Source organism: Gossypium hirsutum, chromosome D10, assembly GCF_007990345.1.
Source record: "Gossypium hirsutum isolate 1008001.06 chromosome D10, Gossypium_hirsutum_v2.1, whole genome shotgun sequence".
NCBI lineage: Eukaryota > Viridiplantae > Streptophyta > Magnoliopsida > Malvales > Malvaceae > Gossypium > Gossypium hirsutum.
The window spans coordinates 2,019,236-2,037,185 of NC_053446.1; the positions used below are offsets into that span (position 1 = coordinate 2,019,236).

General features: G+C 32.9%; 2 protein-coding genes across 4 annotated transcripts; both read right to left on the reverse strand.

Moving 5' to 3' along the window:
• Positions 1–4,667: 4,667 nt before the first annotated feature.
• LOC107937764 (uncharacterized) lies at positions 4,668–8,737 on the reverse strand. Of its 2 annotated transcripts, none has more exons than XM_016870726.2 (5): positions 8,116–8,737; positions 6,540–6,589; positions 6,360–6,437; positions 5,480–6,089; positions 4,668–5,390 (listed from the first exon to the last, which is right to left on the reverse strand). In XM_016870726.2, exons 1-5 carry the CDS (start codon positions 8,263–8,265, stop codon positions 4,860–4,862), a joined length of 1,419 nt encoding a protein of 472 aa, XP_016726215.1. In that variant the 5' UTR covers positions 8,266–8,737; the 3' UTR covers positions 4,668–4,859. The 2 variants fall into 2 exon arrangements, with proteins under 2 accessions (XP_016726215.1, XP_016726214.1); XM_016870725.2 differs by having other exon boundaries at positions 5,480–6,098; positions 8,116–8,733.
• A 1,789-nt stretch (positions 8,738–10,526) lies between these two features.
• Positions 10,527–17,315, reverse strand: LOC107937763 (katanin p80 WD40 repeat-containing subunit B1 homolog KTN80.1). 2 transcript variants are annotated; one of them, XM_016870724.2, is made up of 18 exons: positions 16,969–17,314; positions 16,392–16,522; positions 16,088–16,205; positions 15,625–15,851; positions 15,428–15,530; positions 15,029–15,099; positions 14,795–14,869; positions 14,572–14,715; positions 14,273–14,435; positions 13,579–14,067; positions 13,416–13,472; positions 13,199–13,335; positions 12,247–13,038; positions 11,910–11,984; positions 11,669–11,781; positions 11,376–11,492; positions 11,203–11,271; positions 10,527–11,027 (listed from the first exon to the last, which is right to left on the reverse strand). In XM_016870724.2, the coding sequence occupies exons 1-18, from the start codon at positions 16,991–16,993 to the stop codon at positions 10,970–10,972; spliced, it is 2,964 nt and encodes a 987-aa protein (XP_016726213.2). In that variant the 5' UTR covers positions 16,994–17,314; the 3' UTR covers positions 10,527–10,969. The 2 variants fall into 2 exon arrangements, with proteins under 2 accessions (XP_016726213.2, XP_040958654.1); XM_041102720.1 differs by lacking the exons at positions 10,527–11,027; positions 11,203–11,271 and having other exon boundaries at positions 11,372–11,492; positions 11,885–11,984; positions 16,969–17,315.
• Positions 17,316–17,950: the final 635 nt, after the last annotated feature.

Genomic DNA, 17,950 nt, shown 5'->3' on the forward strand with positions numbered 1-17,950 from the left:
TTATTTCATAAACTAATCGTTTTTTTTTTTCAGATTTAGGGAAACAAGTCGGTTTTAGAGAGGGTGTGTGAAAGCACATCCAATTGGGTGAACTTTTGCTGACATGTTAGGAAAGCGCACTCAGCTAGAAGCTTTTTCTAAAAATTCCAAATAAAACGCGTTTTTTATTCTTTTTTTTTAAATCGACCTATTTCCCTAAATCTTAAAAAAAAAAGAGTTTATTTGATAAATTTAAGAAAAATAATGATATATAATTAATTTAGCCAAATATTAAATATATTGTTAGTGGAAAATATGTCGGTGCATAACTAATCATTAAGAATCTTAATAATATGTAATTAAACTATATATCTGTGTTGATTAAATTAATGTTGAAGCTAAAATGGTTTAGGTTATGATGACAACATTGCTTTTAAAAATAGGGATTTATGGTGAAGATGTGCTTTGACATTAACTAAACAATATAGCATAATCTTAATTGGCCCAACTACTATACTGTATAAGAATCAACGATGCACGTGGACGCACCCATACCAGCCTCTTTCCGTATTAAAAATATTTTACATTTAATAGGAATTAATTTGGGTTAATTTACTAGTTGGGACTTGAATTTGGCAATTGTTTTTATATTGAGATTTGAATCTTTTTTTTTGTCTAAGTTAGTACGTAAACTTACCAATTGTTCTCAAATTAGAGTTTGAACCTTTTTGTGTTCAAGTTAATCTGTGATATTTCCTTGGACCAAAAAGAAGTTCACCTTAATACAGGAACAATTAACTAGTTCAATCCCTATACTCTTCATAGATTTAGAATTTAGTCCCTCAAATTTTTTTCTAAGAATTTGGGTTTTCTATTTTTTATATTTCAAAATTCAACTTCAACTATTAAAATCGTTGAAATTCTCGTATTAAATCCATTGGTTAGACATTTAAAATAATAGTTACTTGTTATTTATGTAACAAAAAAAGTAACGTTTTAATGAACCTGAATATAACAAGAGATATTTAATAACGTTAACAATTGAATTTGCATTTTCAAAATCCAAAAAGGTACAAAGTTAATTTTTTGGTAAAAGTACCACGGAGGCCCTTATAATAGGAGCCAATTTACATTTTGCTTCCTCTACTAAAAAATAGGCAAATTAGTCAATGTATGTCAGATAAAAGAGTAAATTGGTTATTTTCTTAAATATTTCATCTATTTATAAAGTTAAAAACTGGTCCACATACGTCAACATGAAGTACCCATGACACACCACGTGTAACTATTTGGTCATTATGTCAGTTTTTAATAGTAGAAATAGATGAAAATTTTAACAAAAATGATCAATCTGCACTTTAATCTAACAAACTTAGACTAATTTACCCGTTTTTAGTAAAATAGACAAAATACAATTTGATTCTTAATACAGTGACCTTCATAATCCTTTTACCCTAAATTTCTTAAAACAAAACTTGAAGAATTAAATTATAAATATATAAAAAATACAATAACTTATATATATATTATAATCATGGTTTAATATAGAAAATAGATAAAATTCGGGTCGACCCAATCCGACTCATGAACATCTACTCCTAACTTTGTTTCATAATAAATTGAGTTAGGTTTTCGAGTCACCTAAAAAGAGGGAAAAGCATTGGTCAATACCTAGGTTTTTGTCTGCTTAATATAAATATAACAATTCATTTAAGTTACCTACATAGGCATAGATCCTTCCACGTATATCATAATATATAATATTTATATATATTAACTCAAATCTCTATGTCTTAACCTAGACAAAACAGAAGTGATTAATTACATTTATTACCAAAACCCATAATTAATAAATAGTTTATATGATCTTGGTTTATAGACCTGCTCACTGCACTTAATTATAAAAAACAGAATTTAGCTGCACTTAATATATTATATAATATAGTTTTAATGTTATATCTGCATGAGGATGAACCATCTTACCATATTGACGACAAATATATATTATCTTATGCATATATGTATGCTCAAATCATTAGTGATTGCTTAGTCTTGATAGTGATACATATATAACCATTATAAATACAATAAAAATACATATCCTAACGGTTATATCGTAAAATCAAATTAATATAAAATATAGTGGACGAAGAATTGGACACATGATATACACATGGATGATATCAAAAGAATTGTTTTAGGAGGACTAGAAATTAATGATAAATTGTTGGGAGAGTTAAAATACAAATTTATTATACTAATATGTAATTTCATAAAAATTTAAAGGATTTAATGGTAAATCTATATTTTGGGGGGGGGAGGGCAAGGACAATAATTGCTCCATTTGCCTTTGTCTCTAGATGTAGATGTCATGGGCCTTGAACAAATGCACAAAGAACATCCCATAAAAGCCAATTAATTAAAAGGAGCTTGTTCAACTCATTTTTCGAACATGTGGAGAAACTCATTTACTTAAAGTCTTGGTGACTCAGTCAAACATTTATGAAAAATTAGGATTATCTTGATAAATATGGAAAATAATATTAGAATATATGTAATATGATAATATTTGATTTTATAATATTGAGGGATTATGTAAATCCCTTAAAAATCTCAATTGTAGATAGACTTTAATCTCGACTGTCGATATAAAATAAACTGTACGTTGGATCTAGAGGAGCTCAACTATAAATAGAGGTCTTCCCCTTATTTTAAATCATCTCACCGTATATCCTCATTCATAGTAAATTAACACTATTTAGAACATTTACTCAAACACATTGTGAATGTTGTTTCCTCGTGATTTATTTTTACTTTGCGAGAGTTAGGTTAACTTAAACTGGTTTGAAACAAAAAAATTGCTTAAGACGGTACGGATTGCGAGACTAAAGTTCTAGTTTCTTAATTTATACATATAGTGACATTAAAAACCTAAATATTGTAGTTGTATATAATGAGACTCGAAATTATATACCAAAAAATTTAAAACCTCCACTAATGTAAAATATTTTTTTTATTGAATTTAATGTTACGAATCAAATTTAAAAAAAAACCTTAAAAAATAAAATTTTTAAATTGACGATTGTAATAAAAAAAGGTGCTGTTGATGTTTTTAATGTTATCTTTTAAAAAGTTAACTATTTGTTTAAAATTTTATATCATTAAAAAACTATTATCTTTTTTAAATTAAATATTTGTCCTATAAAAGTACTCGTACTCCCATTAAAAATTTGTCAAAAATTTAAAATTTTTATATGTAGTGGTTTTTGTTATATCACTCAGAGGCGGCCCGCCTCTCTAAAATAAAAAATTATTATTTAGATATATTAAAAAATTTTAAAATTTTAAAATAATTAAAGTAAAATTATATTTTAGCTCACATAAAATTATAAAAATTTGATTTAGTCCTTTAAAAGTTATAAAGATATAAATTATAAAAAATTAAAATTTCATTTGACCCTTAAAAAATTATTCTGGTTTCGCTCTTGTACCCACGGTGTGGGTAGAAGAAAAAAGTAAAAATAAAAAACTTATTTATTTTAAATTAAAGGTTTTTTTAAAAAGAAATTAATGATATATTTCAAAAACTAATGGTAATTTTCTAAGGAAGTATTTTTCAAGTGGGGTGATTCTTTTAGAAGTATTTTTTAAAAAAGAAAAAGTAGTTTAAGTTATTTTGTTTAAATATATTATATACGGTCTTAAAAAAATCCTTAATATATATATATTAAGAACCAAGAAAATAAAGATTAAAAAATTATATAATATTTAGAATTACTTATAACTTCTCTCTAACTCTTAAATAGGAGAATAATGCGATTCAGCACATTCAAACCCACGTTCTCTTACACTGACAATAATACCGATACCAATCAAATTAAGACTCAATCGGCAAATCTCAACAATATTTAATTGTGTTTATAATGGATTGGATGGGGTTGCTTTAGTGAAAAAAATAACTGAAAAAAGTTGCTTAAAAAATAAGTGATCAAAGTGGTTAAAGCTCATAGCTTTATCTTAGCAAAAAATGAGGTTAACCAACACCACCCAACAAGTGAGAGAGGCCATAGCCATAGCCTCATTAAAAATTCATTTTTTTTATATTTTCCATAATTATTCTGTGTACTTTAAAATTAAACAACTCCAGCTAAAAATTTGTCAAATTCCTTATTTCTGTTATTTTAATTATTTTTATATTATGTGTCATGTTTGTTTTTGCTAAATTGGGCCCTAATTGTGGTTATATACCTCAAATTTGCATTGGGCCATCCAATCATTTTTGGGCATGACCCATTCAATATGGGCTTTTTAAGTTACTGGGCTCTAATAATTATTTTGGGATACAATTTGTAAAGCTTTGTGTTAAATGTTAGTTCAAATATAACGTGAATCAAAATATAAATATATGTCCACGTACTACATATGGATTTGACATGTTAAAAGGAAAAATAAATACAAATTGTATACGCGATAAGTACACACTCGTTACAATTTGGTCCACATTTTATGGATGTATTTCATGTGCCCAAACTAATAGATAGATTGAGAGGACCTAACCGGTATGATATTAATACTTTAAAATTTAAAACTCGGATCATGTTCTGATGAGATGATTTGATTAATATAGACTCAATTAAAAAGTTTTAAAATTTGAACAATGGTTTGAGGACATTTGGTGCAATTAACCCTAAAAATTTAAGGGGTCCCTCTTTTTCTTTTCTATTTATTTCATTTTATTTTCACTAATTACTGTTAGTGTTACAACTTACAGTGCAGTTCTGCAACTGTTTTCAAGAAAGGAAAAAACTTAATACACCACAAATAGACACCTTTCTACATTTAGTACAAAAAAGAAAACCAATATACAGTATACAACACGATCACTGGGCTCGAGTTCTCTTTCTTCCTTTCGCCGGACTTTCCGATTTTTGACTAGCTTGTGCACAACCCCCTTTTCTCGGTCGAGCCGAACCCTTTTTTATCACCACTAACGATTCCATCGATGGAGGAGAGCTTGCATTTGTTGGTTTTTTACTAACATTAGAGTTCCCAACTACTGGATTCCTATTGTTGGCTGCATTTCCTGGCGGTTTACGATTACCAGGACGAATGCTCCGGGGCTTTGCGGGAGGCTTATGTATAGGCCTGGTAGGGGTAAAGGTGGTGATCGGAATCTTAGTTCTGCACTCCTTTAAATGCTGTCGCAGAGATGCGGTGACAATATGTCGGAGAAGTAGTGCGGATTTATATTCTCGTGTGTTCTTTGAATAGAAAACCAAGGCGTTGTTGGCGACTAATAGCATATCTCGAAAGAGTTCTCTAACGGAATTGATTGAATTACTGCCTATTCTAGATTTTATGGTGTCGAAATCCATGTGCCGAAGGATCATTTTCTTGTATCTTCCTCTTTTCTGCGTGTGAATAAAGAATGAAACCAGCGCTCGGATTAAAAATGAAAAATGGACATCGTTAGGAAAATAAACGGAGAATATGTCTTTACCTGGCTATCGAGCCTTCGTCGAAAAATGGAAGCACAATCGTTCTCTGCTACGGAACTGAAAATTCCCACTATTTCATCGATTCTGTCCTTGCTTGAATCTCTGCTTTGATCCTCGACACCTGAAGATCGAGCAATCTGAGCCGAGTTGCTAGCTGAAGTTTCTTTGCACCACGAGACACTTGCGAAATCCGATGTGCCTAGAAACTCGCTTTCTCCGACACTCCCTTCTTTGGGACTGCAATATTTTCTCTTCCTCTTTCCCCTTCTCTTCCGTATACTCCGTAACTGTCCTCCGAGTAAAGCATCCGCCAAATTATCAATGGTCGAAATTTTCTCTCTCTCAGCTGAGGTTGGTGAATTTCCCAGCTTCGAGTCCATCTCTTCAGCAGGAACTGCCACTGGGACCAGACAATCGGGTGCCCATTTTGTCTCGGCTTCCTGCGTGAAACTACCAGCAGAGAGGCCATCCTTGTATGTATCCTTACTGGAAAACTCGACTCCTTCAGATTTAACACATGGTAGGACGGATTCCGTCTGACTGGAATCATAACCAACCCGTGAATCATCTCTTTTCTCAGCCTTTAAGCTTTCAAGCTTTGATTCCAACGACCTAAAAGGACTAACATGAGTCCGGTGTAATATAAATGAAAAAAAAATGCAAGTTTTAGGATGTAAAAAATCCCAAAGAAACAATCTGAAATTAAAAACACGATCAAATCCTCAAACCCGATTTATGCATATCTTCGCTAAGCTAAGTTCAAACTGTTATGCAAACAAAAGAAATCAGCAGATCCCGAAAAACTCGATTTAAGTAAAATGGAACTAGCCGAACTATATGATTAGCCATATCCCGGGTCGGTTACAAAGGCAAACTACTCACCCAATAGAATCTTCGGATTTCTCTAAAGCTCGTCTCAGCTCCTCCATTCGTTGTTTACGTAACTCCTCGAACCAAGCTCTAAGAAGGAAAAATCATAATAGAAATGTTAATAAAGCATCGTATTTCAGAATGTAACTATGCAAACAAGCGAATGAATGAACTCCGGACAGGATTACTCACGTGCTACCTGAGTAACGCTGTTGTAAATCCTCGTACTTAGCTTTACAAACCTGCATTAAGAAACAGACTTCATCAGATAAAATTCAAGAACAAAATTAAGCAATTCAGACAAATAATTCAATACAATTCATTACAGTATTCAATAAAAGACACACTAGGTTCAGTGAATCCACGGCGATGTCAAGAATTGTCGGAATACCGATAAAGACTGTATGTGAATATCACATGAACCAACCAACATTATGTAACTAGTTCAAATGGCAAACCCTTTGCGGGTACGAACATTGGATCATTCTTATCAAACATTAGGACAAGTTTATGCTCTAACAACGATTGAAGTTGCAAAACATCATTCACAGTGACATCAAGAATTGTCAAAATACTAATAAAGACCGTACGTAAACGTTGCACGAGCCAACCTACATTACGTGGCTAGTGCAAAAGGCAAACCCTTTGGGGGATTCGAACTTTGGATTGTTCTTATCAAACGCTAGGACAAGCTTATACATCTAACAATCATTGAAATCATGAAACATCATTCACAGCAACATCAAGAATTGTCGGAATACTAATAAACACTGTATGGAAACGCCGCAACGGCAAACCCTTTGCAGGATTCGAACTTCATCTCGATCTTATCAAACATTAGGACAAGCTTATACGTCCAACAATAATTGAAGTTGTGAAACATCATTCACAGTGATGTCAAGAATTGTCGGAATACTAATAAAGACCGTACATAAACGTCACACGAGCCAACCTACATTACGTAACTAGTTCAAACGGGAAACCCTTTGCGGAATTCAAACTCCGGGTCGTTCTTATCAAACATTAGGACAAGAACAATCATTGAAGTTCCATGGTTCTCAAAGGTTAGCTTGTACTATACCTAACAAAACTAGGCATTAATTGATACAAATTAAGTAAAAGATTAGTAGATACTAATAGCTTCTATAATTAGCATTTAATTGAATCTCATTAGTCCTAATTTCTTCAAAGTTTCCACTTCCAAACTCAAACCATAATTTTTTTTCTTTTATTGATTAATAATTACAAAGAAAATACATCCGAATGCAAAATAAATTATTACAAAACACAACTCTAGACCAAAATAATTTTGGACCGAGCATGTCTAAAGGTGAAACTCGAACTTAAATACTTGATATCGGAGTACATGATCATACATTATTAACCAATGTCTATCCACTAATCCTCATTGGTCACGTGGACATCACGTGACAAACCAGAAGCCACCATTGACATTGACCAATGACCATATCTTAAATTAAATTTTTTAGAAATAATAATTCTATTGTAATAAAAAAAATTTCAAAACCATGCAAATAGAAACATTATTATGTTAGTCAAAGTCAAGACGTGTTCCCCACATAAAATGTAAACTATCCCTTCCATTCTTTTTTTTGGCAATTTTCCCATTTATTTAATACCAATAATTAAATAAATTAAACAAACAATTAAAAAATATATAATATTGTAAATAAATTCTGAAAAAATTTATGATGATAAAGGAAAATTTATCATAATTTGAAGTAACTTAATTGGCTTAATTAATAACCTCTGGGGTGAAATCAAATGGAGAAATGGATCGGGTTCGGAGCTCCGAAGCGACGAGGTTCCAATCTCGGGCACCGTGACGGAGAACCGCCCCACCTAACAAAAGCTCTTCCCACGTGCCCCACCGCCCCGTTACCATATCCGTTCCCATATCCACGTGTATGGCCAAGATTACTTCAAAAAACGACGAAGACCCACCACCGGAAAATTTAATCAAATTAAAAAGCCACCGCCTTCGCCTTCGCCTTAAGGCACCTCCGGTGCACGTTAGCCAACGCCACCCTCTCCAAAAAAAATTCCCCGGAAATAAAAACAAAAAAGGCGGGTTTTTTAGGTTTTTTTTTAATGAATTTTGAAATTCGTTTAAAAGGGTATAATTTTTTTCGAAAATTTCGAAAGAATTCAGTTGAGAAATAAAGGAGATTTGTGGAACAATGTCGAAGAATTGAAGAAAGAAAAATAGAGTTTAACGATTGCAAAGATTCAAAAAAAAAAATTAAAAAGGGAAGAATTTTTAAAGATTAGAAATTCTTTTTAGTGCGAAAAACATGGTCGAATGGAGAAAAAAAAACCCAATTGGGGCATGATTTATTTTTTATTTTTTTTATAATTATTAGACTATTTTTGTGTTGGTTTCTGTTGGGCGGACAGACAAGATTGACCAAAATGTCGCCAATATCCACTTTGTAAATTACAATTAAATCCTTTCTTAATTAGGATTTATTCATAGATTATATTAGTCACTAATTTCAAGTTTGTAAAATAAGTGGATAAATATAGTTTACTTAATCAAAGTGATAATAGATTTATATTTAAATATTTAATTTTCAGATTAAATATTAACTCAATTAATATAAGTATTGTTCTTAATATATAGGAGGACGTGAGTTCAAGTCTGTTAAAGCGCATTATTCTTCTATTTATAATTAAAAAGGAACTATGAGTAACTAATGCTACCTAATCAAACTAAATTCTTAATTTTTATAAATTTTAATCATTAAATTCTTATTGCTTAAAAGTAAAATAAAATGATAAACTTACATTTTAGCTCTCATAAAAATTATGTAATTTAATTTTGATCCAAAAAGAATTTCTGAATTCACCCATAATCTTCCCCCTCCCCCCTCCCAAATGATACATCTATCTTTTAATCCCTTTAAATTTTACAAAATTTTAAGTTTTGATCCTAAAAAAATATATAATTTAAGTAATTTCCCAACTTCATCCTCCATGAAAGTCATGTTTGACTTCTATCTATAAATTCTTTTTGTTGCATTTAACAAATGACATTCACCCAGTTTGACTTTACTAGCTTTCACAATGATGGAACAATCAAAGTGGATTTTGTTGTACAGTTTCATGCATTCTTTTTAAACATCATTAAATAGCTGATTAATGAACCATTGGCTGTCTTAATCATAATGTTTTTTTTAATAAACAAAAGGATTACAAGTAATTAAATTAAAATAAAAGGAATCTTTGTAAATAATTACAATCTTTTTTTTTTGTTGTGAAACGTTATTTTGACCATTCGATCAGTTTTTTTATTTTCTCTTTTAGAAATATATTGTAGTATTTAATTCTTTACATTTTGCAGGAGCTTATGTAACGTCGAATTTGAAGTCTTTGTAGATTTATGTTACCGTCAAAAGTAATTATCAAAGTTTTATAATTAATTGCACAAAAATGTAAAATGTTATAAATTTTAAAGTGGTACTACTACTTGTTATAAATATTTTTATAAAGGCTTGTTAATAGAATATATTTATAAAGTTTATGAAAGAAATTAAAACAATGAATGGCTTTCATTATTCAGGAAATAAGAGCGGACCCTTTGAAGAAAAAAAAAAAGACATATTAGGAAAGATACGTTCATGGCTTTGCTCAATTACGTTGTAACCTACGGCGTACATGAAACTAACGTCTAATGAATTTGTGACCTTAAAAAAGATATTTTAACATTTAGCCCTTGAACTTGATAGTTTTTCTCAATATGATCCTTAAACTTTTTTTGCCCATACTTTTAAATGATTATGTAACACAATCTCAAAGTGCCATATCATCACAATAACCAAAATTGGAAAAAGTTGCTAAATCCAAGTACTAACGGGGTAACAAAAATATTCAAGCACTAAGAAAGTGTTAGAAAATTTTAAAGACTAAATGTTGCTTTATCTTTAAAGAAACATACAGGAAAAAAAAGTTCGAGCGAGGACGGGATGGTTTTCGGTTAAAATAATTGTAATTATTAGCTCAAGATCGAGTTTAGATCAAACTTACGTTGTCCATCTCAAAAAACCGCCTTGTCCAATTGCCATCCCTATCTCTTATAAATGTATAATGGATTTTTTTAACTGATTTTTAATACTAAGAGACTTTGGATAAAGATGGTAACAAAGAAGAAATAAGGGCTTTTCAAGGAATTTGACAAATTTCATTGAATATATATTATAAGGTGAAGAGTATATATTTGCATTAGGGACATGCTTACATTTTTTACCAAAAAGGAAAAGGGGACTAAGAGCACTACACTAAGAGGAAGGAAAGTTTTGTGGGAGTACCAGACACATTAAGGTTCACAAGTTGGCCGGTTGGCTGGCTTCTTCCATCTTCGAGATTGAAACGGTCGCATTGCGAGTGACAAAACTTACTCGAGCTGGCATGTCGGTACTGACAAAAGCTGGAAGAGATCGATATAGTAAGGTGGCAAGATCAAATTTGTGCATCTATGAACTGACCATTCTATGGCACTTGATTGAATCTTTTTATAAGTGGTGTCGACTCAGCCACCTTTTTCTCGTTCGTGGTTTGGTAGCAGATGGTTTTATAGATGGCGCCATGGTGGCATTCGTCGATCATTCTTGAAGAACTAGATTCAGTTCTTGTGCACATCTTGCTATCACACCACCTCTCCTGTAGTAACACAAAAAGTTCATCATGTCATCTGTAGGAATTAATTACACGACTCGAGGTTTCATCACTTGATGAAAAGCTTATAATCGTCATGATATGCAAACGGATATTATCATTATAACGGAAGTTGCGATCAAGAAATGTGATAAGACCCTAAATCCTTCAAGTATCTCACCTTTCGAGTGGTGGAAGAAGTTTCAGAATCTTTTGCAGCTGCGTGAAACACTGATTGCAGCATTCTCGCCTGTGTTCGAATTTCGAAAACTCAATTTAGTTCATAGTGGCATCGCCAAATCCACAATAGACAAAAAAAACCAAGTAGATATTGATAGATAGGTATATTAGCACCTTTGCTCAGCATGTAAATCGACACCAATACCACGTGGGGTTGAAACAGTTGAGCGTATCATTGGACCAAATACAGCTACAAGCTTCAAAAGCATCTCCAACGAGATATTTACGTGCCTGAAGATTCATATCACAGAAACAAAAATCAGTATGAACATCATAACTCATAAGTAGGAATTTGTGTTATTTAAATGTTGAAAAAGAGACGAATACGAAAAGTAATGTTTTGAAAGCAACGGATGAATACAGTATCTTACAATACCCAGAAACTAAAACTCTGCAGTAAAAATTACCTTTCCGTTTTACTATCTAATAAGCCCTTAAGCACAGGAAGCAGGCCAGAAAACAGATCCAAGGTAAGAATCTCCATTTTTTCCATGATAACACTGATTACATCGACTTGCACCTGCACCAGAAGTAACTGAGTCTAAGCAAAAGAGAGAATATGTTTGACAACCCTTTAGTTACTACTCGTAACCATCATCCAAAAACCGAATAAAGCAACACACATGAAATCTTCCCATAAATACCCACAGAATGATCCGGCAGCTTCTGTAGGGCACCGATTGCACCTTTAATGTTATTCTTTTCCCAAAAATGTCGCACCACCTGTAGGTTCACCAAACAAAATCAATGAAGAAATCCAAACAAAATGTCATTCCATGTTCGTTTTTACTGAACTTAAATTTCTTTCTTTTCACTAGAACAAAAGTTCGCATCCATCACAGGTTTTCAGATGCAAATGTATGGTTCTAAATCATAACAATGATATAAGATTCTACAATCCATTCATCGTACAAGTATCCACATGTCTTTGCCTAAAGCTATAATGCATCAGCTACTTATATCCACGAACACAGTTAAAATTTACCTGTAATTTTGTCAAGCGAGACCTAAGAGTGCTTAAGAATATATCATGTGTTTGCATTAGACTTTCAGTTATGATTCCATCATCAGGAGCAATTGATGTGCCCTTTGAAACTTGGCTTTCAATAATAGTAGCATTCCCATCATTAGCAGAACTCAATCCCCCCCGAGAAATTTGATTCTCAGTAACTGTACCATTTGGTCCACTTGTATCATTAACAGAAATTGCTTCCCTTCTAGAAAGTTGATTTCTAGAAATCATCCCATCTGCAGTGGAAGTTGATTCCCTTCTCATAATTTGGTTTACAGTAATGCTGTCAGAAGCAGAGGTTGATTTCATTCTAGAAATTTGATTTCCAGTAATGGTGCCACTAGAAGCAGAGTTTGATTCTCTTCTAGAAATTCGGTTTCCAGTAATGATCCTCTCAGGGGTTATGGTTGATTCCTTTCTAGAAGTTTGGTTTCCAGTAATGACCTTATCAGGATTGGACATTAATTCCGCTCTAGGAAGTTGATCCCCAGTAACGATCCCACCGGAAGTGGGAGTTGATTCCCTTCTAGAAGTTTGGTTTCCAATAATGACCTTAGCAGGAGTGGATGTTAATTCCGCTCTAGGAAGTTGATCGCCAGTAATGAGCCCACCAGAAGTGGGAGTTGATTCCCTTCTAGAAATCTGAATTCCGGTAACACTTCCCTCACAGCTTGAAGTTGATTCCATTCTAGAAATTGGACTTCCACCCTGCTTGACATCATTGGCAGAGACTGCTTTTGTTTCGGAGATTTGTCTCTCTTCTTTCTGTTAGATGAAAACATGAAAACTAAATTTAATTCAATCATGAAAACATGGAAATACGTGCACATGCAAGTCTGTCCAACTTGGTTTAGACAGTTTTCTAATATGTCAATCATGTAATAACAGAAGTTTTAAACTTCAAGAAAAGATACAATTAGCTTACCATTATGGTTGGCGTTCTATCTGTTTCAAGTACCGGGGGAGGAGTATTGTTAGTTACCGGATCATCACCGCTGTTTAATCTCTCTCTTCGTTCAAACTTCTCAACCAGAGTACGTGTTCTCCCTGAAACAACAGCCACTGCCAAGAGAGAAATTTCTAAGGATTAAAATACATCCAATTTTATACTCAGAAGACTTACAAGGAAAGAGAGAACAAACCTCCTCTGACAATTTTGACAGAGTTTGAATCTTTGCTGCAAGTAAGGGATTCATTACCTGACAAAGTAAAAGGAAAATAATCACCAATCATTAACTTCTACCATACAAATGTGTGACCATAGACTGAGGAAGAAATAACAACATGGTTTAGAACAAAACTTACAAGTTTCTTGATTAGGGGGTGTCTGAGGCGATAACACCTTTTCAGATTTCTCTGTAACACTCTTGATATTTGAGTCCTTTGAATCACAGGATTTTCTAACTCCATCTTCTGATACAAGCCTAGTTTGAGAATTCAGATCCATTGCATTGTCTAAACCGCTTTTTACATTGCCAGGAGTTCCTGAATCAACTGTAGCCGACAGCTTTTCAACCTCAAACTTGTTGACAGATGGTCTCCTAACATGAGCTGGTTTGAGCAGCATGCCTGGTTTTGTCTTTGAAAAGGTGATGGTTTCTTTTGTAGAATTGCTAGAGTTTTTACCAATAGGATTGTCCCGTGGAACAACACTAGGTTTAGCATTGACTTCTGTTCCAGGACTCTTCTTCACTGCTTCTTGATCACTTATTTCACAGGCATCCATTGGGGGTAACACTTTTGGAGAATTCAAAGAGCCATCTTTCTGTGTGGCAATAGGATTACTACCAGCAGCTTTTTACAGAAACCGGAGCATCATGTCAGAAAATATAGCTTAAGAACTTCTACAAAAGTTTTACGTTTTGAAATTAAATTTAGTTTGACATTTGCCATCACGGGAGCAATCAAACTCCTCAAACATGGATATTAACTGTACCAACAAAGTAACAATGGGTAGAACAACTAAATCGAATAATAAAAACAACTGAAAAGCACTCACTGTCAATATATATGTTCTTTATTTCCTTTGTCTCACAATCAGGAGACAATGGCCGTGATCCCAAAGTAGACCTCATGCCATTCCCTGCTTTCACAGAAGAATAACTTCTCTCAAGATTAAATTTCTTCTCTGTTTGGTTGTTTCTTCCATATGGCTCGATATGCTGAGATGTGGGAAAACAAGGCATTAAGGAAGGAAGGTAAGCCCAATGTATTGTCGCTCAGGTTCAGAATTAAAGCAGGTCAAAACTGAACCAACATAAGAGGATGCAAAGTTAAAAAAGAATTGACTGTAAATACCGCTATATCTGCTACCCAAATTCCAACAGAATTTCGATAGTATGAGCAACCCAAAAGTTTGCCTTCATTGATGCAAAGGTCGCCAAGCGTTGACCATCCCATGTCAACAGAATCATGACAAACTACTGGCTCCCACGAATAAACCTACAATAATGACAACCAAAATTCAGATTTTTGCTTAATTGTGATAGAATCGAACTGATTTTACAACTGAAGGTAAAACCTTCAAACCATCATCTGCTCCACAGAACAAAGTTCTCCCATCAGGATGAAAGGCAATTGAGTGAAAACCTGTAGCCTGAAAAGAAAAAACACGAACATTTTACAAGAGTATGATGAAAAACGTTTATTATAAACAATTACTTCTGTTTTTTTGGTTAAAGTGAGAGAATATGTTTCTCGTATTTGGAAAGTTTGCAGGGTCATGAAAAGTTAACTGTTCAAAGGTATACTTTACCTCAGGTCTGGAAGATCCAATCAGTTCAAAGGTTTCTAAATCCCAGAATTTAACCGTTCTGTCCGCTGAACCTGAAAATTTTGACCACTATCAATTATGATATTCCAAATGAAATGCTGGCTTCAATATTGAGTACATGCTCAACATACAAATGATAAAAGGAACAAATTTGAAGGTTATCAATTTTCAATATTTACAAAAGAACAATGCATGAAACATGGACGGACAAGTCTTTTTCCTAACTGAAAAAGATTGGATCTTTGCAAGCAAGTTAAGGTAGTCTATCCCACCTTAAACTGAAAAAAATAATTGTCATGAAGCAGTTAATGGCAAGCAATGCAGAAAAAGGCAAATGCACTGTAATAAACCCACCGGCTCATACTGAAGTCACAGACTCACCTGTAGCTAAGAGAAACTCAAGAGGATGGAAGTCTATGGTGCGAATATGGCCTTCATGAAACTTAAACTCGTTCAAGAGTTTTCCAGCAGTAAGATCCCAAATCTTTTCAGCAGAGACAGGATACAAATGTGAATTGATTAGATAAACACAATTGACGACTCATTCAACACAGATGATGGTATGATTCCTAGTTTACCTTTACAACATTATCAAATCCACCAGAAACTACCCAGCGACCATCAGGAGTGAATCTAATTGTACTAATGCCTCGTGTATGGCCCTTGTACGTATGAATGCATCCCTTCTTTCTGATATCCCAAACCTTCAGATTTGTGTCCATGGAACCAGATACAAAGAACTCACCAAATGGATGGAATTCCAAGGCAGTGCAATTAGATCTGTGTCCTGTTAGCCCGCGAACCACTGCACTTCAAGGATAACATCAAGCATTTTACAAGTTGATTCTTACTCAATTTCAGTTCGGAATAAAAAAAAATTATCCGCATGTTCCATGTTTTAAACAGGTGAAAGTTAAAAATAAGTTGGAGTTGTGAAACATCTTATCCAACACTGTTCTCTATGCCTAACAAGCTCCCACCATGATACACTTATAGAGAAGGCTCTTAATATAATTTCCTAAGGAGGAATCAAAGACTTACTCTTTGTTTCTTCCAGGTCCCAAAGCTTTATCCCCCCCGTAGATGATCCAGCAAGCACGAAGACTTCTGCCGAATCAAAAGCTAAAGATTCCACCGGACTAGTATGACCACAGAGACTCTGCGCATTAACATGTACGTTACGATACCCTTATTTATTTTTGAAATACAACTTCACCCTTATTGGCATCTATTAATCAAAAATGTAGTTTCAAGCAACAAAAACAAATTACCCTGTAAGAGATACCATACAAAGCTGAACTTCGCAAGAATCTAAGCAAGAGAGAAACCATATAAAAAAACTTACCATTAGAGAAGTTGGTTTCCCAATTGCCCAAACATTCACTTTATGATCATCTCCGCCAGTAATAAGAAGCCTACATGTCTTTTTTCCCATACTTAGACAATTTACATTTGTTGTATGCGCCACAAATTCCTCTACATTCATTTTGTCAAGGAAGTAAGCAACTAAAAATAGAGAAAAATAAAACCCAAAGAACCTTCAAATTTCCACTTTTGGATAAATAAAACGAACACTTTTTAGAGTTTTCTCTTCAACTTGACACTAGTTGAGTTCAAACTAGCATTATCTGTTAAAGAACAAATCTTTACAAAAGCTTAAAAGTTTTCACTTAAATAAACACTAATTACTTCAAATTTTTTTCCCTTTTCCTCTATTGTCTTTAGCTAAAGCCAAAGTAGCAACCATGACTAATTTAATCAAATACAAAAAAAAAAAAGCAACAAATTTGAGCTGAAATTTCGTACAAAATACAAAACAAGCTAATAATTCACTTCGTAACTTGAATAAATGAAGCTAAATCAAGCTAAGCATTTCAATAACAACAACAACAAAAATACAAGAATTTAAGCTCAAAGGATACGCAGCTTATATCCACGCTTCGCCATTTTATACCGACGAAATTATATCCAAAACGAGATCGGAATCGGAACCGGGATTTACAATGAATTTCGCGCGTAACTGTTCCTCGAGATTCAACTTAAAAAAAAAAAGAGACGAAAATCGGAAACTTAAAAAAGAAAAATGTTTACTTTTCTTGGAAAGTAAATCCACCAAGAATTCCAAGAAAAGCTAGGAATCAAGTTCTGGTGAGAACGTGAAAGACCTTAAAAAAAATAAAATAAAATAAAAATAACAAAGAAATTAAAATTTCAGAGGAAATTTGAAAAAGAAAAATAAATCCTTGAATTGCTACGACTCATTTTAAAAACACTACAATTTTTTGTAGACCATGATATATGATTGAACCCAGTTTATCGACTGTTTATTGTAATTTACCAAAATACCCCCTCAGTCTTTTTTATAGTCCGAAAACTTGTGTATCCGATAGTTATATCATATCTCTATTAAATTTAAAATCGAGTTAAGTCGAATTTTTATACCGAAACAAAACACTTTTTAACGATTTTTATAATGTTTACTCGATACTTCACGGAAAAAATAATTTTAGTGTGAGCCATTTTAGATTTTTTGATAAAATTATTAAATAGGGATAAAGTTCTTTTAATATTGTTTTCTCTGATTAAAGCTTAAACTCGATATTTTAAATAAAAATTTTAAATTTTTTTATCACTTGACTTCTGATATTACTTAAATACCCCTTAGCCTTTAGCTGTCGCAGTATTGCAATTTTCTCAACACACTATTGTCTTCTACGTGTTGACGTGTCGGTTGGATCCCCCTATTCAACACTCGTGGTATAGGTTTTTTGTCTTTTCCAATCTCTTTTTTGAGAACATTATTTTTAAAAAAATTTATTAATTATTTTTATTTATTTATTATTTGGAAAATGATGTTAAAGGACAAAATAAAGAATTTGCGGGCAATAACAATAAACAAAATGA

What these genes read in the sequence shown, in the direction of transcription:
- LOC107937763 (XM_016870724.2), bottom strand. Translation starts at nt 16,993, where the DNA reads ATGGCGAAGCGTGGATATAAGCTGC. An exon ending in GGAAACCAACTTCTCTAATG is followed by an intron (nt 16,206 to 16,391) that starts GTAAGTTTTTTT and finishes GTTAATGCGCAG; the next exon opens with AGTCTCTGTGGTCATACTAG. An exon ending in CTCGCTTGACAAAATTACAG is followed by an intron (nt 11,985 to 12,246) that starts GTAAATTTTAAC and finishes GTGAACCTACAG; the next exon opens with GTGGTGCGACATTTTTGGGA.
- LOC107937764 (XM_016870725.2), bottom strand. Translation starts at nt 8,265, where the DNA reads ATGGGAACGGATATGGTAACGGGGCGGTGGGGCACGTGGGAAGAGCTT. An exon ending in CAGCGTTACTCAGGTAGCAC is followed by an intron (nt 6,438 to 6,539) that starts GTGAGTAATCCT and finishes TTTCCTTCTTAG; the next exon opens with AGCTTGGTTCGAGGAGTTAC. An exon ending in AAATCCGAAGATTCTATTGG is followed by an intron (nt 6,099 to 6,359) that starts GTGAGTAGTTTG and finishes GACTCATGTTAG; the next exon opens with TCCTTTTAGGTCGTTGGAAT.